The 19,647-nt window shown below is 44.6% G+C and overlaps 2 protein-coding genes across 3 annotated transcripts; one reads left to right on the top strand and one right to left on the bottom strand.

Moving 5' to 3' along the window:
- Positions 1 to 1,734: 1,734 nt before the first annotated feature.
- Positions 1,735 to 12,303, bottom strand: GLA (galactosidase alpha). Its single transcript, XM_004711204.4, has 7 exons — positions 12,126 to 12,303; positions 8,260 to 8,434; positions 6,029 to 6,206; positions 5,473 to 5,564; positions 3,368 to 3,529; positions 3,048 to 3,245; positions 1,735 to 2,139 (listed from the first exon to the last, which is right to left on the bottom strand). Exons 1-7 carry the CDS (start codon positions 12,287 to 12,289, stop codon positions 1,867 to 1,869), a joined length of 1,242 nt encoding a protein of 413 aa, XP_004711261.4. The 5' UTR covers positions 12,290 to 12,303; the 3' UTR covers positions 1,735 to 1,866.
- A 333-nt stretch (positions 12,304 to 12,636) lies between these two features.
- Positions 12,637 to 19,349, top strand: HNRNPH2 (heterogeneous nuclear ribonucleoprotein H2). 2 transcript variants are annotated; one of them, XM_045290588.1, is made up of 2 exons: positions 12,637 to 12,739; positions 17,092 to 19,349. In XM_045290588.1, exon 2 carries the CDS (start codon positions 17,145 to 17,147, stop codon positions 18,492 to 18,494), a length of 1,350 nt encoding a protein of 449 aa, XP_045146523.1. In that variant the 5' UTR covers positions 12,637 to 12,739; positions 17,092 to 17,144; the 3' UTR covers positions 18,495 to 19,349. The 2 variants fall into 2 exon arrangements, with proteins under 2 accessions (XP_045146523.1, XP_045146524.1); XM_045290589.1 differs by lacking the exon at positions 12,637 to 12,739 and adding an exon at positions 12,905 to 12,996.
- Positions 19,350 to 19,647: the final 298 nt, after the last annotated feature.

Genomic DNA, 19,647 nt, shown 5'->3' with positions numbered 1-19,647 from the left:
TTGAAGCTTTGCAATTGTTAGTGAAAACAAATGGTAACAATCTGACAGTTATTAGCATGGTATTTTGAGGAGCCCTAGTGGTGCAGTGGGTTACTCTGGGCCAGTAACTGCTAGGTCAGCAGTTCAAATCTACCAGGTGCTCAAGAAATATGGGGCTTTTTGTTCCTGTACAGGATTACAGGAAACCCACCAGGGGCAGTTCTGTCCTGTCAGGGTTGCTGAGTAGGCGGTGAGTTTAGAGTGGCCCTTTTCTTGATATTTGAAATAAGATGAGAAAAGGTGCCTTTCATTCTTTGTGCTCATGTGGGAGGAGAGAGGGATCTTAGAGGCTTCAAGCCTTGGCTACATACTTGCTCTGAATTTTAAGTGAAACAGGCTCTTCGTGATTTTCCATTCCCTTGAAATAGTATTACATTACTTGCACACACTGGGTTTGAAGCGATCACTGCATTGTCATGGGTCCCATGAAATGAAGCACGCCATTTGGATAGAATGATATGTCTTTTGGACAAGCGTACACACCTGCCTTATATCTTAATGTATCCAGTTACTATTTTGGGTGGAAGCAAGATGTCATCTTCATTCCATAATTACAAGACCATTTTAGGCTCTGGAACCTAGGCTTCAAAAGTTTTTCAGAGGTTCTTGAAAGGAGTGGTGGTCTGTGAACAAGATTTCTTAATTAAAAAAAATCATTTTATTGGGAGCTCATACAACTTATCACAATCCATCCATCCATCGTGTCAAGCACATTTGTACGTTTGTTGCCCTCATCATTCACAAAACATTTGCTTTCTACTTGAACCCTTGGTATCAGCTCATTTTATCCCCTCCCTCATGAACCCTTGATAATTTATAAATTATTTTGTCATATCTTACACTGTCCAATATCTCCCTTTGCCCTTTTCTGTTGTCCGTCCCCAAGGGAGGAGGTTATATGTAGATCCTTGTAATCGGTTCCCCCTTTCCAACCCACCCTCCCGGTATCACCACTCAGCACTGGTCCTGAAGGGATCATCTGTCCTGGATTCTCTGTTTCTAGTTCTTATCTACCAGATTCGTAAGGTAGAATTGGCATCATGATAGTGGGGGGGAGCATTTAGGAACTTGAGGAAAGTTGTTATGTTTTATGGTTGCAAATTCTTAATTTTTTGAGTTTTATTAGCACTTCATCTACATGTCATACTATTCAGTCAAATCAAGAGTTGCACAATTATCACCCCATTCAATATTAGAACATTCTTTTTTGTACTCATTGTTACTCGTGTAATTATTTTTCTAATTGTGGTAAAAATACAACAAAGCATTCTCTAATTCCACAACTTCTAGATGTATATTTCAGTGCCATTGACTATACTCTTCATGTTGTACAACCATTATTGATGTCCTTGAGAATTGAGTAATTTGCTTCATAGTTAAGCTATCCATAGTTGCAGATCTGTCACCGTTACTGCTGCCTGGGGATCTCAACTACCCTGAAGCTGAGGAGAGGAAGTAGAGTCCATCTTACTCAACTAAGGTGGGAGCAGAGCTACCCACAGACCCATCTACCTACCTCAGTAAGCAGCAGCAAAGCAATCAGAGTTTAAGTACAAATCCTGGCTTTAGATAGTGTACACCTGCCTCAGGGTAGTGAGAATTAAAGTGAATCAATACATGGTAAGCATCTAGAACAGAGCCTGGCACACGTTCGGCACCCAATAGATGCCTGCAGAAGTACTTTCGTTTGTTTGGTTTTGTTTTAAGTACAACAGGAAGATTTTATTCAATGGCTGGATATGGAGGAAGGCAAGGTGATAAGGAAGCGATTTCAACACAAACATACACATCCTATATACTTTCTTTCAGGTAGTTTGATATTGCAGTCTAGCTCACTGTTGGCTTCTTTAGCTGGAGCAAAACAGTGCCTGTAGGATTGATGCGAGTTTTTAAGACCGAAACCCATTCAAAGAACCCAAGCTCTTCTTTCACAGGGAGGAGCTGAGTGATGACACAGGCAGGGTTGCAAGCCACTGCTCGACCCAGGGAAGCAAGTGACACGGTGTAAGAGGAAGGTCCGCCTAGCTCCTTCAGATTTCTTATAGCCACGGCCCAGGAGAGGCTTGCAAGAGGTCGCTCCCATACTTCTATGTCACCTTGCTGAAAAGTAACCCAAGAACACAAGTGTGAGAGGGGTACTGATTGGATAACTGGCAATCAATGGTCTTTAGTTCTAGACTTTCGGCTATCTTGTCATCACTATCAGGCCGTTGTTGTAAAAAAGAAAAAGCAACCTGTAGCCTATTTTGGAGTCCCTGGCTGGCAGTGTTGGGCAAACTTTGGACTGCTAACTACAGGATTGGTTGTTGAAACCCACCAGCCACTCTGAGGGAGCAACTTGAGGCTACCTATATAGACTTGAAAAAAGTCTCTGCCATCAAGTGGATTCTGACACAGCCAACCTGTACGGTAAAACTGCCCCTGGGGGTTTTGGAGACTGTAACTCTTTACAGGAGTACCTTTAGGGCGGCTACGAGTCAGAATTGGCTCAATGGCAGCGGCTTGTGTTTCATTTTGTTTTTGTTATTTTTTGGGGGGGGGGGGCATGATATACAAATATTTAAGCTTGAAAGGCTAGTGGTTCAAACCCACTCAGAAGTCTGCTGGAAGCCAGGCCTGGCTTCCAAACACTATGGAGGGCAGTTCTGCTCTGCCACACCTGGGGTGGCCATGAGTCAGAATCACTCAGTGGCAATGGGTTTGGTGGTGGTGGTTTTTTTTTGTAACCGTAGCATATTTTAGGAATAATGATTCTAACAAAAGCCTCATTACTGAGTTTAATATCAAGATCGGGGTGGGGGGGTATAAGGGGGAACCTAAAATATTTTCAGAAGATCTATATCCCCATATAACAAAATCAGGCTAAATGTGAACTTGGTACTTGGATACAAAAGCCAACTGAAAATACTCAAAATGTTCGGATAAGTTGTGCCTTGAACTAGAGAAATCAGGAGAGCATGTATTTGGCTGATAACCTATTTTTCTCTTATAGAGCATCAATACTCTACCTTTCTGAGCCGGTACCCCTGCTTGCCCAAGGGGTCCTGGTTGATGGCAATGACATCCTTATCCTGCAGTAGAGCTTTGGCTTGAGGGCTGATGTGCCGGAGGTCATTAGACATGAGTAAGGGAGCTGCCATGATCGCCCAAAGGGCCATCTGAGTTACCTGCTGATCCCAGCTGAGGCCAAAGTTGCCAATCACCAGCTGAGACAAAAAGAAATAATCCAAAGAAGAGAAGATGAGACAACACCCTGCCGGAAGTACACCCACAAAAAAGCTTTCTCCCCCACCCTCAAACGTGAACAAGGAAGACTCAAGGTTCTTACCATATCTGGGTCATTCCAACCCCCTGGTCCAGCGACATCAACAATAGTGTCCTGGTATGAAGCTGACCAGTCCAAAATATTCTTTACGCTTTGCCAGGAATCAGAGATATCACCAAAATTTCTCCAATGATTGCAGTACTGGCGGATTTCTGTGTAATTCGGCTGTGAAAACAGAGAGAGAGCTCTGCTGTTTACCTTCTACTAAGAGCCTTTAAAACAATAGCCAGGCAGAAAGGAGGCCCTCTGCAGTCTTTGGGTCCATCTACACCCCGAGCACCATGGACTTTCACTCTAAGGCGTGTGCTTCACAAGGCAATGGTAACACTCGAAACCCTTACAATGTTTTCATGTTGCTCATGCTGGAACTTTACCAAAAGGTGTGGGGTAGGCTTGTGGGACACTGAAATGGTCTGTACCGCATTTTTCAAGTTATGAAAATAACATGAGCCTGCATTCATTTTAGAATCAGAAATGCACAACTGAAAGGAAAAGCTGCAAAATCCCAAAGGATTCACCAGCAAGCACGTAATACCATTTGAATCTTAGGCATGGACGTGGTTACTGAGATGAATAAAAGTTGGTATTGGAAGTTCAAGAGACAGACAGTTGAGGAAGCACTGAAGACGTTTTGCAGAAAGTAGAAGGAAATAGGGAGTCCGGTTTCATTCAGCAGTTATTCTATGGCAGGGATATAGTGATGGATAGTCGGACAAGGGCCCTACTCTCATTGAACTTACATTCTAGACAGACATGTCAACGTTGTGAAGGGAATGAAGCAGCAAGGTGATCCTGAATGGGTCTCAGAAAACTCGCTGCCACTGAGTTGATTCCAACTCACAATGACCCTATAGAGCAGCGGTTCTCAACCTGTGGGTCTCGACCCCTTTGGGCAAGGGGTGGGTAGGGTCGAATGACCCTTTCACAGGGGTCGCCTGATTCATAACAGCAGCAGAATTACAGTTATGAAGTAGCAACGAAAATAATGTTATGGTTGGGGGGGTCACCACAACACGAGGAACTGTGTTAAAGGGTCACTGCATTAGGAAGGTTGAGAACCACTGCTATAGAGGGACAGGGTAAAATGGGCCCAGTGGTTTTCTCTGGGAGTAGAAAGCCTTAGCAGCTTTCTACTCCACCAAGGCTTCCATAAATGGGTAGAGAACTATTTTAAAGCAAGAAGACCTGTCTTCTCATTCTTCAAATGTGGAATCTGGTAGAGGACCATTAATGCTAAAGAGCTGCCATTGAAAAAGCATGAGGGGAGAATCTACCAGGCAGAATAAAAAGCAAGTTCAAAGGCCCTGAGGCAGCAATAGGCTTGAGGCGTTTGTGGGACCCAGTGAAGAAAGTAAAGCCAATGCCCAAACAAAACAGAGCACAACAAACTCATGCCATGGAGTTGATTCAGACCCATAGTAACCTTAAAGGATAGAGTAGAACTGCCTCTGTGGGTTTCTAAGACTATAACTCTTTCCAAGAGTAGAAAGCCTTGTCTTTCTCCCACATAGCAGCTGGTGGTTTCCAACTGCTGACCTTGAGGTTCACAGCCCAACTTGGAACCACTATACCGCCAGGGCACCAAAACCAGTGTGCTAAAGGGAAAAGTGAGGTCAAATTGGGCTGTTGTACAGAATTTGATTTATGCCACATGCAATGACTTTTAAGCAGGGGAAAGATGAGATTCCTTTTCTATTTGAACAAAGACACTCAAGCACTGTAAGAAATAGGGATTTGGAGTGGTGGGATAGGTAGAGAGAAGTCGTAGATCAGACTGTTACAGCAGCAGTCTGGGAGAAAGATGATGGTTTCCAGGGTGACAAGAACAGGAGCAGTGGAGATGGAAAGGGGGGTATGGATTCAGGATAGAGAGTGTTTAGAAAGTGGCACTGAGTAGAATGTGAAGGGTCAGAATGGTGGAAGACTCAAAGATGGAGGGGACAGCAGTGGGGGTGGGGAGAAGTGACTGGTTTCTAGGCTAGGTGAGATGGTAGCATGATAGTCTGAAGTGAAGTGGGACCAGTCCCTTTGAAGATCCTTGGGATTGGTTCTCAAATTCTGAAAATCAAACACAGCAAGACTCTTGGGTCCTGGGCCCACGAGCTCACCTGATGAAAGGGCCACATATAAAGGGGCCATTCACAGGAATACACAATGCTTCTGCCAGTCCTGTTCAGGGCCAAAGACATTTGCTTATAACCTGTATGAGAGAACAATGGAGAAAATCAGGGAAAGAAGAGATTTTCCAGCTGGGACTGAATATGTTGAAAGGACACTGCCTGGAAGGACACTGTGTATATTTCAAACCCACAACAGAGATGGGTGGATGCACTCTGCTTAAATGGTGTATCATGCCTTCCAGAACTGCTGGGATTTGAACCTCCAAGGTTTTAGTTAGTAGCCATGCACTTAACCATCTGGTCCACTCAACTGGCTTTTAGAGCCCTCTTAAACTCAAAGTGTACTGTATTGGCTATGGTTATGGGTGCATGGATCTTACATGGATGGATGGATGGGCAAAGTGAAAGAGAACAGGTGGAGGCACTGTAACAATGAGTAGCATTATCACGGTATTGCAAGCTGGAAGATTCATTACTTGGTCTTCAGCTACCTTGGCAAAGTTCTTCCCTTTACTCGTGGCTAAAACTCTTGAATGAAACATACCATCTGCCAAATGTTTCAAACTGTCACAGTAGCACCCATCAAATTTTAGCAGATCTACTTCCCAGTCAGCAAAGGTCTTGGCATCAGCGTCATAGTGTCCCAAACTCCCAGGGTAGCCTTCACAAGTTTTTCTTCCTACATCTGCATAGATACCTAGCTTCAGTCCTTTGCTGTGGACCTGAAGGTAGAGGAAACCAAGTTAGTACAATAGAATGGCAATCACGAGAACCACACCACACCACACAGAGGCAGAGACAAGTGCATTCCACCAAGGATCAGGTTCTTCTGGTTTTTTCATTTCCTCACAAACCCTCAAAATAACACAGCTGAGCTTTGCAGAAGACAAAGAACAGTTCTCCCATCAATTCTATTGAACTGGTTTAAACTACACAGAGGCTTAAAAAAAAAAAAACCACGAAACCCTTTTCTTTTAATTCCATTTTTCTATGACCCTTTTCAAGTACCCTGATATATGTAAGCTACAGTAGAGGACTGAGAAGAAAGCTATCAGCCACTCTAACCTTCCTCTGATGAGATCCCTTGAGATGTGGAGTCACTTTGCACAAAGGCTGCGTTCTTGGCTCTTTCCATCCACACCAACACCTGAGACCATCAAACGGGGACTGACTAGCCAGGGTCCTCAAACTGCGGCCCGCGGGCCTCATGCGGCCCGCCGAGGATATTTATCCAGACCACCGGGTGTTTTTGCCCCATTTTGTTTTTCACTTCAAAATAAGATATGTGCAGTGTGCATAGGAATTTGTTCACAGTTTTTTTTTTAAAACTATAGTCCGACCCTCCAACGGGTCTGAGGGACAGTGAACTGGCCCCCTGTTTAAAAAGTTTGAGGACCCCTGGACTAGACTAAGAGGCACGATGCTAAGACTGGGGCTTGAGGTTAGAACTCACAAGGCAAGATGCAATCTACCCTGGCCATGTGGGGAGAGGCTCTGAAGAGCTTCCTAGTTGGTGATTGTGCACAGGAGAGGGTAGTGTGTCCCTCTTTTGTGCTATGTTCCCTCTCAGGTCTTATTTTGTGTCTTTCCTGGAATCCTTTTTGGTTATCAAAAAGTGGTAGCCTTAAGTATGGTGAATTCGGAGTCATTCTAGCGGATTAACAAACCCACAGTGGGAAGGGCTGGCATCTGCATATTTGGCAATGAGAAAGAAGGTGTCCTGGTGGGTGAGCTCTGGGGCTGGGAAACGCTACACAGGTGGCAGGTCTGAAAGAGTTCAGGGTGGCTAGAGTTGAAGACAGAGCGAGCCATGTGAGCTGCTGCTGACAAGGATGAGAAGTGGGAAGGTGAATACTGGATCCATTTCCCTACTTTGATAACTACATTCACGCTGACCCTTACCAAGCAGTTAGCAATGAAGATGGGATTTACCCACTGTACTCCTTGCATGGTGCTCATCCAAATGAGATCTTTACCGGGCAATGAGGGATTTATTCCAGAATACTTCCCTTCTATCTTCTAAAATTCTAGTTATAGTACAATTCCAATAGCTGCTCAAGGTTAAATGGAAATAGACCCATACATACATCAAGAACCCCACCCACTACCATGGAGTAGATTCCACATTCTCCAAAAACCCCAAACTCACAGCCATGGACTCCATTTTGACTCACGTTGACCCTACAGGTCAGAGAAGAACTGCCCCTCTGGGTTTCTGAGACTGTAACTCTTCCCAGGAGGAGGACAAAGCCTCATCTTTCTCCTGAGGAATGGATGGCAGTTTCAAACTACTGACCTTGTGGTTAGCAGTCCAATGGATAACCCACTATGCCACCACGGCTTCTGGCAACCCCTATATAGGGTTTCCAAGACTGTAAATCTTTATGGGAGCACACAACCCCATCTTTCTTTTCCCCCTCAAGCGGCTGGTAGATTTGTACTGCCGCTGATACCACAAGGGCTCCTTACATCTACATCGGGAACCAAGTTCTCGCTTTTTCCTCAGAAAACCCAGTGGTTTGGGCAAAAGGAGAACTTCTCCAAGATGGGCCTCACGAGCTGTTGCAAAATAAGTATCAGCGGATGGAATGACTACCCCCACCTAATAAACGTTTACAATTCAATGCTCAGTGAAGAGTAGATATGCTACTTTATGAGTGTCAAGAAAGCTGATTCTGAAAAGGCTTATAGGTCCCTGAGTAACAGAAGAGTGAGCGAGAGAAAAAAGTGGGAGGGAGAAAGGAGACAGACACAGACTTCAATCAATAAACTCACATAATTGGCTAGGCGGCGAATCCCACCAGGGAAGCGCTGAGGGTCTGCCTGAAGATTGCCTTTCACATCTCGTGTGTGAGCCATCCAACAGTCATCGATGCACAGGTACTGGTAGCCTGCATCCTTCCAGCCATCTGATACCATGAGATCGGCCATCTGCATGAAGAGCTGCTCACTGACGAAGAGAATCCAAGAATCACCACAATTCTGTTTCAACCAAAAGTCCGGGCGGCCTCCTACTTGTCAGGCACCTTTGGGATTTACTTTAAAACAACACACCAAAACGAAAACCACTCAGTAATAGTTTGGTAGTGCTCACGCCAAAACAAGGTGAAAGAGGTTTCACGGGGTCCTTTTCCTTCCCCTTCCCTTATCTCTTTGAGATGAGCAAAAGCAAAAGCAAAACAAGACAAACCCACGCAACGTCAACATGACTGATTACCACGGGAAGGGGACCTATCCGATGACTTTGGGAAGCTATTAGAACTCAGGAGAAAGCTCAGTAAGATGGCCAGGTGCCCAGTTTACGTACTTCAAAGCTTCTCTAGATCCCAATGACAACCCTCTTGTGGAGCTGAAGAGCCTATATTCACCCGTCACATGAGCAAAACTTACACCCCTAAATGATATGAATCCATGGAGAGACATTTTGCTCTTAGACAAGAAATCGCAGTAATATGAAGATGGAAAATCTCCCTTTGAACCTGTATACATTTGAACAACCCCCCAAAGGATTTCTTAAGGAACTTGGCAAAAGTGATCCCCAATGTTCCGCTAATTTGGAGGCACTTTAGGTTGTGACTATTCTAGACAGGGGATATGAAACGGGTGTATTACTATTTCACATTAGAATCCATAGACCAGTGGATTTAAAGCAAAAGCTCTGAAAGCGACCCTTTCTGTCATCTGCTGTCATGGAACTGGGTATGTATGAAGCGTGGCACTTTTAAATCAGAGAATGAAGTCCAAGGGTACCAACAATGGAAATGGGGAAAGATCCATGAAAATAGTAGCAGAAACTGTGTTGACGATTCCCTGAAGGTCCCTAGTTGGTGCAAACGGTTTGCACTCTGTGTTCAACCTAAACATAGGAAAAAGATGAGGCTTTCTGCTTCTGTTAAACATTTCTAGCTTACTCTGCCCTAGAGGGTCCACTGTCAGTTGGAATCGAATCGTGTGCAGAGTTTGGTTTGGGTCGGTTAATCTCCAGGTTGGCTGTTCAAACCTACCCAGTGGGACCACAGAAAGAAAAAAAGCCTGGGGATCAGCTTCAGTTAAAAGAAACAGTGGTGAGCCAGTTTAACATCTAAAATCATGTTCACCTTGGAAGGAAGGCAAAGGAAAGGGCAATCCCAACCTATCCAATTGGCAGCTTTGACCAGGCATTCTTGTCCAATGCCGTTGGGGAATGTGAATAGAAAACGTACCCTTCACGAAATTCTCACTGCCATTGAGTAGATACCAATTCACAGCGACCCTATAGGGCAGAGTAGAACTGCCCCTGTGATTTTCCTAAACTTTGACTTTTCCTGGGACTAGAAAGCCTCATCTTTCTCCCACGGAGTGCCCAGTTTGACTGCTGACCTTGCAGTTAGCAGCCCAATACATAACCCACTACACCACCAGGGCTTCTTCCACCCACCCTTAGACCCCATAGGCAAACTTCAAAAAATGTATTCTAAGGAAGAAATCAGGGGTGCACACAGTTTTGAATATAATGAAAAAAGCGAAAACAGCCCGGAACAGGGGACTGTTTAAAATACATCATGATACACACACACACTCACATGCTGTTAATACTACCCAAGGTGACAAAGAAGTAGGCCATCTCTTCCTTCTTCCTAGTCTGTCCTTAGTCTGGAAGCTCCATCCATGAAACCTGCTCACTATGGGTGACCCTGTTGGTAATTTGGAACGTCAGTGGCAAGACTTCCTGCATCACAGCAACACACAAGGCACAACTGGGTAGGGACTGCATTTATTTTTTTGCCACAAGGAGCCCTGGTGGTACAGTGGCTGTGAGCCCCGCAGGCAACTGCAAGCTAGAGAAAGATGGGGCTTTATGCTGCCTTACAGATTATCGCCTTAGAAACTCAACGGGGCAGTTCTACCTGTGCCGACAGCATCACTAATGAGTCAGAATCGACTGGATGGCCATGGGTTCTTGGGTATTCTGTGCCCGGCACTCTGCTTACACTTAGACCACTGCCACTGACTCAAATCTAACTCTTCGTGACCTTATAGGGTAGAGTGGAACTGCCTCACAGGGTTGTCCAGGCCGTAAATCTTTACAGAAGCTTGTCTGTCTTCCAGAGAGCAGCTGGTAGATTTCAGACCACTGACCTGACTATGTTTAAACCACTGCACCACTAAGGTCACATGGCTAAGTAATGACAAGCTGGAATTTGAACCCGGCCTTGCTATTAACCACTGAGGACATACATACGCATGATCCCATTTTTATTGCTGAACAAAATGTGTTCATATTTACATAGAAACCTATTGCAAGGATGCAATTTTTCACCCTGGTGGAGGTGGGGGTGGGTAATCTTTGTTTTCATTACCCTCTTCTCTGCTGTGGACTTTTTTGTGTGTGTATTGAGTAAGCCTAAGTCTTAGAATCAGAGAGGCGATCCCTCAGGGTCACAAAGGACTTAGTCTGAAACTCAGGAAGCCAATTGCTTTTCTGACCAATATCTGCCTTTACCTGGAATGACATTCACCGGACTCAGAGACCGGCTGGGGTGGACCAGAGCATCTTAAGAAAGCCAGAGATCCTGGCTCCAAAGACAAATACACACAGTCACATGTGCAGATTTACACTTACTTTCCCATGGACTAGGTTTTATTTGAGAGCTCAAGCATGGTACTATGACCTTGGCATGCATTAGCTTGTTCAAAGCTGACCAGGGTACGATCTTGATTTTCTTTACAGATCAAAAAACTGAGGTTGAGAGAGGATCTTCCTTTTTCCCAAGCACTCCACCTCTACCACTGAACCCAGCTCCAAACTCTGATTGGAAGAATAAAGAGCCACACACTCCCCTCAAGGGGCTCTGATGGAGGGGCCTACTGGACAAAAAGCTACTCACATACCTGCTTCCAGCAGTTTCCTGATTGCTGCCTAGCTACCTGTCGCTAATTGCTGGGCCTCTCTGAAGTTAAAGTCCAGCCTGCCCAGGTTGCTCCTTCTGAGTCGACTCCATGAGGTCAGAGTTTTGTTTGTTTTTTTTCAATTTAAAAAGGAGGAAATGTGAGGATCAGATCGGTTCAATGGCTGCCTTACCCATGCCATCGACTCAGAGCAAGACCTATCTGACCCTTGTCAGTGCTGAATTCCTCCATGTCCACCTGCCAGCCTGAAGTCACACTGAAGGGCGAGGAAGTCGGGGAGAAGAGGCGGTCAGGAGGGTATCTCAGAGACCCAAAGGTCTCACACCCTCGGGTTACAGGGAAGGAACCCGTGACTCCGAAAGGGGAAGAAACGCCTCCGGTTCCTTCGTTTCTCCTACGCACCCCAACTGCACTCCCTGATCAGACTAAGCACAGGCAGAGCAAAGCAAAGCTCACAAGAAGGGTCTGGATGAAGCTAGTGGCAATGGGAGGCATCTCCAGTTGGGTGGCCTGGCAGGACGATCGAAAGGGAGAAGTGGGGGCCGCTGGCCTGACTCTCACCCCAGAAAGGGCCACACGACGAAAGTTTAGGGCTAGTTTGCTGGGCATTAAAATAAGAACACCCCAAAAGCAGCAGCGGCATGGGAGCTCTTCCGCTGGTTCGAATGTTTCTGCTGAGGTCCTTCGTCTCCTACAACGCAGCCAGACAAACACGGGCAGGCGAAGGGAGGGGTGCGCCCAGCAGATGATACCTGACGCAGGAATCCGGCTCTTCCTTGCAGTCCACATTACACAAGAAGCGCTCCCAGTGCAGCCAGCCCATGGTAGGGGTGAGCGACAAGCCATTGTCCAGGGCGCCGGCCCCAGGGGCGCCCCAGAGGGCGAGGGCGAGGGCTAGGAAATGAAGCGCCAGCATACAGCTCGGCCGCGGCCCTTGGCCCATCACCGGCCGCGTCACTGCTTCAGCCGGGACTCAGTTCCGCGGGTAACCTGGCCTTTTAAGTTTAACCTTCGAGGCGGACCAATCACCGAGGAGTTATCAGGTAATGACGCGATCGTTTCTCAGGCAACTGGGACGGTTAGCCCCCGCGGCGGACCAATGAGCAGTCCCGTAAGACGCCCGGCAACCAATCGCACTCTTTTTGTGTCTTGCCGTCTGCCCGCCCGATTTCCGTACCGAGAGGAAGTGCGGCACCTCAGTGATCTCGAATTGAATTTGTGCGTTGCTCACGTGACTGAGATCTCACATGACGTAGGAGCTCACGTGAACAATCGCTTACGTGAGCAGAAGTAGTTCTGGTCGTCGTCTATCATCTCGCTATAGCCATTTGTGGAAGAAGGAGGAAAATTACCCGAAATCTAAGAGGTTGGTGTGTGGGTGGGATCCGGGGACCCAGGGGTGGTGATGATGGGGACCAAAGCGGGGTTCAGAGGCCGCCTCCGCCTTTTTAATTCGCTTCCTCCCCCTCCCCCTTCCCGCCTTCACCCCCCCCTCCCATCTCAGTGCCGGGAAGCCGCCTTTGCTGCGCCTGGTGGGGAAATGGTGGACGTTCGTGACTGTATGTGTTTTTGAATATCTCTCTGGCTGCGCGGGTATCGGGGGACCCTACGAGGAACCGTAAGGTGAAACATGTTTGAAAACTACGGCCTTGGATTAGAAAAACCAGAGATCGAGTGGTCTGAGTGCTGGTCCACTCAATTTAAGCACTCAATCTTCAGTGTCTAATTGTCTGTTTTTCGGGGGAGGCACCAAGTGAATTGTATCTGTAGAGTTAATTCTGAGGAGATACTGCGTGCCTGATGGATAGAGGCGCCCAGTAAGTGTTTTTGCGGAATTGAATATTTAAGTAGCATTTCTTTTCTTTTCCTTTTTTATTTTTTTGCTCATAACAAATTTTGTTCGTTTCCGGAACATTTCAAAAATAATCATGTACTACAGCAAGATTTTTAAAAAATCTAGATATAACTGCACAACAGTTTCTTTGGGGAAGAAAAATACTCCACATGTGACAATTTTTATGAAGTGTGTAGAACTCACATGAGGGAGGTTGCAAAAAGTTTTTGCAAAATTTCCATTGTCTTTTTATTCAATTTTTCCATGAACTTTTTGGAACCCCCTCATACATAAATACCTAATTCTTGGCTTTCGGAAGGAATCGTGGTTCCCACTTCAGGTACGGATGTCCCTGTTAGTCTTCTCAAGAGATGCAGTAATATAGCAGAGCCCTTCTGCCACTACAGAGAGACTCGGAAGGCTCCGGACTGTTTCAGGGCCCTTAAATGGGATGGGTCATCTCATGGATGAACTCTTCCCTCGAGTTGATTTCAACTCTTAGCAATCCTAATATATAGGGTTTCTGAGATGGGAATTCTTTGATTTGGGTGAAGATGGCCTGGTCTCCTTCTAGTTGAGTGGGTTTGAACTGCCCACCTTGTAGTGTGCCTAACCACGTGGCAGGCAAACAAAAACCAAAACCCAGTACCTAAATCTGCAACTTTGACCGAGGTATGGTTTTTAGAAAGACTTATCACTGCAGATGGGCAGTGTGCTGGGCACATAATAGACAATTAGTGCACATTTATTGAATTTAATCCTCAATGTGTTTTATGGCAGTTATTACACTTTGTACTTACTTCCCAAGAGGCCCAGTGATCCCAGGCCACATACGAAACTAGAAAATTTCATACAGTCTGTCACACCAACTGCCAGAAAAGCAAACGTTTTGTTTCTTTTATATTTTTGCTGGCAAAAAAGCCCTAATTCTCTATAGAAAATTAAGAATGAGCACCCTCCCCCAAAGAAAACAGAAAAATCCACAAAACTACAACACAAGGAATTTATGAACTATTAACATTTGACAAATTCCCTGTGCATCTTTTTATAACTTTTTTATAATGAAATTTATTTTTTATTTCATTTTATTTATTTTTTAATAGTTTTATTAGAGGCTCCTACAACTCTTATCACAACCCATGGGTTGGAAAGGGGGAACCAATTACAAGGATCCACATGTGACCTCTTCCCTGGGGGACGGACAACAGAAAAGTGGGTGAAGGGAGACGTCAGACAGTGCAAGATATGACAAAATAACAATTTATAAATTATCAAGGACTCATGGGGGAGGGGAGGGGAAAGAGGACCTGATGCCAGGGGCTAAAGTAGAGAGCAAATGCTTTGAGAATGATGAGGGCAACGAATGTGTAAATATGCTTTACACAATTGATGCATGTATGGGTTTTTATAACTTTTTATTCCAATTGTAAACCGTAATTTTAAAGATTTAAAACAATGTAGACAGATGTAAGGTAGAAGGTGTCGAGCTCTCTTTCATTCCTCCTACCCTCCTGTTCTTCCTTAAAAACAAGTTTGTATTCTATGCTTCAGGGTCTTTTTTTTACCTGCATACTTAAGTGTTCATGCACGCAGAATCGTACTGTGCATAGTTTTCTTTCTCTTACCCTGTTGTGGGTATCTTTCTAGTTCCACGCAGATAAATCTCCTTTTTATTTATTTTTCTTTTTAAAAAATTTAATAAATCATTTTATTGGGGGCTCTTAAAGCTCTTGTAACAATCAATTGTATGAAGCACATTTGTACATATGTTGCCATTATTTCCAAAACATTTTCTTTCTACTTGAGCCCTTGGTATCAGCTCCTCATTTATTCCCCTCCCTCCCCCTAAATCTCCTTTTTAAAGCCACTGTAAAACATTCCATTTGAAGAGGAAAGCATAATTTATTCATCGTTCCCCCTCCCCCCATGGAGGAGTATTTGTTTCGGATTCCAATTTTCTGTCTTTGCTAGCTGCTGTAGTGAACATTTGTTGACTAGATTCCTAGAAATAGAATCACAGGCTCAGAGTGTTTGATTCTGTGTTTTTGCTTTTGTTATTGCATAGTTGAGATTATGAAGTAGCTATCAGCTTGGCCCATTTAGGACTAAAGTATAAGCAACTCCTGTGTTTGGATTTTTTTTTGAGTGATTTGTTTTATTTGAGTGAATTTTTTTTATTTGAGTGAATTATTAAAATAATTCTATCATTATTTAATAACTCTGAAAGACTATTAAAAGTACATGAAATTGTATCTGCATTTCAGATAATCTCGATAGGGTGCATAACTTGGAGACGTGGATTTGCTCTGCCCAAGATAACACATATTATACCAAATTGCTTTCCAGAAATACTGTTATCGATTTGGACTCCAGTGGTGAATCCCGCTGGTTTATTCTCATTGCTTCTCTCTCTTAAAACTATCTTGGTGGGTGAAAATGATGATTCTGCTTTTAACGTATTTCTGATGAGTGATTAGGTTTGAGCATTTCTTCTGATGCATATTAGCCATTTATATTTTCCAGACTCTTCCTGTCCTTTAATACCCCTAAGCCCCTATCTAATCAGTCAAGTCTGGGAGATTCCATTTCTTTGAGATGCTTATTAGCGCCAATCTTTCTTCTCCCTTTCCTGTGTTGCCTTAGGTGAAACCTGTTAACATCTCCAGATGCAAACTGCTCTGGCTAGTTTCACCCCAACCCCCTTCTGTTTGAGTCCCACACTGTTGCCAGGGTGATCTGCCTGAAAGGGTTCTGTTCTGGTGACGTCACTCCCGTTTAAATCCCTTAAAAGGCCTTTAGCATTTGTAAATCCAATGAGGCCTTCCGGAGTTGGTTTTTACCTTGTCAGCCTTATAGCAGGCCTTGCCCCCTACCTATTCTGTTGCTCCGTCATATTTTAAAAATCTGTTTATATATCCTTGCACTGATTATTCTCTTCATTTTAACCAGCCTGTCCCTGACCGATACAATTGACCCTCCTTGAGACCACCATTACTCCTTGGACAGAGTTCTGTTCGGGCAGGCATAATGTGTTTTCCCATCTGAGTCTTCAGTGAAGCCAAGGCAGAGCCTGTAGGACCTTAGTAAGCCCAGGGCGCTTTGATACTTGTATACTGGAGCCAGATGCTCAATATGGCAACAAAAAAAGTGTTCCTAAAATAAAAGGCTGGATTTCCTCAAAATGTTTCTTTCACGTTTATGTCTTTGGCCTTAATACTGCTTTGAGTTTCTTGACTCAGATGAGTTTAATATAATAATGTTGCTTACATTTTAACCATAGATGTGCTGCAGAGCTGCCATCCTCTGAATTTGCCGCTGCTCATTTTTAAGTCCCCCCTATAATGCTAGTACATGTTCTGTGCAGAAAACTTGGAATCTACAGAACTGTCTGAAGGGGAGGGAGGAGAAGGCGTAGGGTGGCGATCCTTGGAACAACACACACACAAAAAAGAAGCGTACTGTCCAGAATTAACCACCGTTAATGGTGCTGTCCTGGAGGTACACTGGCTTACACATCGGGCTGCTAGCCAAAAGATACATGGTTTGAACCTGCCACCAGCTCTGTGGACGAAAGATGAGGCAGTGTGCTTCTGTAAAGCTTTATAGCTTTGAAACCTTGTGGAGGCAGTTGTACTATATGCTATATGGTCACTCTGAGCAGCAGGGGTTTGCTGTAGTATTTTGGAAACATAACAGCCATTCAATAAATGATTGCTGAGTGAGTGCATGGGTTTGAAAATTTGGTGCAGTCATTTTGCTTATGTAAATGTTTTGCCAAAAGCTCTCAGTGTGCTTACATTTTGTTATAATAGATGACTTTGGGTACGTAGTGCATTGTGGGCCTTTTTTTCCATGACAGTAGCCTTCTGAATTTTTTTTTCCAGCTACATCGAGATTGCACTGAGCCTCACTTGCCACCGAGATCCCAACAGCCACCATGATGCTGGGCACAGAAGGCAGGGAAGGGTTCGTGGTGAAGGTCAGGGGCCTGCCCTGGTCCTGCTCAGCCGATGAGGTGATGCGCTTCTTCTCAGATTGCAAAATTCAAAATGGCACATCGGGTATTCGTTTCATCTACACCAGAGAAGGCCGACCGAGTGGTGAAGCATTTGTCGAACTTGAGTCGGAAGACGAAGTGAAACTGGCTTTGAAGAAGGACAGAGAAACCATGGGACACAGATACGTGGAAGTATTCAAGTCCAACAGCGTCGAAATGGATTGGGTGTTGAAGCATACCGGGCCGAATAGCCCTGATACCGCCAATGATGGCTTCGTCCGGCTTAGAGGACTCCCATTTGGCTGTAGCAAGGAAGAAATTGTTCAGTTCTTTTCAGGGTTGGAAATTGTGCCAAATGGGATGACACTGCCAGTGGACTTTCAGGGGCGGAGCACAGGGGAGGCCTTTGTGCAGTTTGCTTCGCAGGAGATAGCTGAAAAGGCCCTAAAGAAACACAAGGAAAGAATAGGGCACAGGTACATTGAAATCTTTAAGAGTAGCCGAGCTGAAGTCCGAACCCACTATGATCCTCCTCGCAAGCTCATGGCTATGCAGCGGCCAGGTCCCTATGATAGGCCAGGGGCCGGCAGAGGGTACAATAGCATTGGCAGAGGAGCTGGGTTTGAAAGGATGAGGCGGGGTGCCTATGGTGGAGGGTATGGAGGCTATGATGACTATGGCGGCTATAATGATGGGTATGGCTTTGGGTCTGATAGATTTGGAAGAGACCTCAATTACTGTTTTTCAGGGATGTCTGATCATAGATATGGAGATGGCGGGTCCAGTTTCCAGAGTACCACAGGGCACTGTGTCCACATGAGAGGGTTGCCCTACCGAGCCACTGAGAATGATATTTATAATTTTTTCTCTCCTCTGAACCCCATGAGAGTGCACATTGAGATCGGACCTGATGGCCGAGTTACTGGGGAGGCAGATGTTGAGTTTGCTACTCATGAAGATGCTGTGGCAGCTATGGCAAAAGACAAAGCCAATATGCAACACAGATATGTGGAGCTTTTCTTGAATTCCACTGCGGGAACCAGCGGTGGGGCTTATGATCACAGCTACGTAGAGCTCTTTTTAAATTCTACTGCAGGGGCAAGTGGTGGTGCTTATGGGAGCCAAATGATGGGAGGCATGGGTCTCTCCAACCAGTCTAGCTATGGGGGTCCTGCTAGCCAGCAGCTGAGTGGCGGGTATGGAGGCGGCTATGGTGGTCAAAGCAGTATGAGCGGCTATGACCAAGTTCTGCAGGAAAACTCCAGTGACTATCAGTCCAACCTTGCTTAAGCAGAGAAGGTACACCCAACAACTATTCACAGAAATAAAAAGCTGTGCGTGTATGAGAATTGATTGGAACGGGAGGTGGGATGCCTGGCATATCCAGGATGGTTGGTTAGTGGAAAATATTACTGATCACATGTGGTCAGCCTCTTTTTTTTTCCTTTCCTTTTTCTCCTTCCTTTTGTAAGAAAATAAAATAAAAAATTAAGGTTAACAGGTTTTGTTTTTTTGCCGCATTACAGGCTTGCGGTTCATGCTTACTGTGAGTGGAAGTGGGGATTGTTTTCAAACTTCAAGCTCGGTCATTTGGAGCACCGAAGCATTCTCATCTAGGATGTCATAACAAAAGTTCAGTATTGACCATAACTGTTAAAACAATTTTCAGCTTTCCTAAAGTTAGTTATGTTGTAGGAGTGTATCTAAGCAGTAAGCGTATTTAGGTTAAAGCAGTTTCACTTATGTTAAATGTTGCTCTTATACCACAATACATTGAAGAAGAAAAAAGAAAAACAACACAAAAAACTTTGGATGCATGTTGAGAAACATGCCTTTCTGTATAATTCAAATATAGGAGCTGTGTCTACGATTCAAAGTGAAAACATTTGGCATGTTTGTTAATTCTAGCTTTTTGGTTTACTATCCTGTAAGGCACGTGAGTGTACACTTTTACTTTGTTCTTTTTCAAGATCTGGGACAATTTCGAGATGTACTACCAATGCTTTAGGAGTTTGGTCTTGTTGTTTGTATGAAAATCTGAAACTTTGATTTAAATCTTTTCCCTGTATTGTGATTTCCATTTAGATGTATTGTACTAAGTGAAACTTGTTAAATAAATCTTCCTTTTAAAAACTGGAAAAATGATCTTTGATCGTCTGGTGATTATTATGGTCTGCCAGATGGGCACAGTGTGATAGGCGTCCCAGGTCCCTGCTGTTGAACTTTAAATAGTTGGAAGGGGGTTTTTTTTTGTTTGTTTTTAAGCAATACAGGAGCTTCCTGACATGGTATATCTTTGCACCTATCGTATTTTAAGATCTATTGGAAAAAAATCTATTAGAGGTGCTGAGTCAAAGATAGACACATTTCCAAAGCTTTTGTCTTGTACCTATTGCCAGAAAGAATGTGGAATTTTGGGTGTTTTCTTCACCCGGAGTGGTTT

This window comes from Echinops telfairi, unplaced genomic scaffold, assembly GCF_000313985.2.
Source record: "Echinops telfairi isolate 266 unplaced genomic scaffold, ASM31398v2 ScPeMD7_44;HRSCAF=162, whole genome shotgun sequence".
Classification (NCBI taxonomy): Eukaryota; Metazoa; Chordata; class Mammalia; order Afrosoricida; family Tenrecidae; genus Echinops; species Echinops telfairi.
The sequence above is the reverse complement of the archived record's forward strand: the minus strand, read 5'-3'. Positions and strand labels throughout refer to the sequence as shown.

Bases quoted from the DNA above. Each gene is read 5' to 3' on its own strand.
- HNRNPH2 (XM_045290588.1), top strand. From the start codon at position 17,145: ATGATGCTGGGCACAGAAGGCAGGGAAGGGTTCGTGGTGAAGGTCAGG.
- GLA (XM_004711204.4), bottom strand. From the start codon at position 12,289: ATGCTGGCGCTTCATTTCCTAGCCCTCGCCCTCGCCCTCTGGGGCGCC. The intron at 5,565-6,028 runs GTATGTTTCATT...TCTCTCATACAG, and splicing joins TTTGAAACATTTGGCAGATG to GTTATAAGCAAATGTCTTTG. The intron at 2,140-3,047 runs GTAGAGTATTGA...GTTACTTTTCAG, and splicing joins AGGGGTACCGGCTCAGAAAG to CAAGGTGACATAGAAGTATG.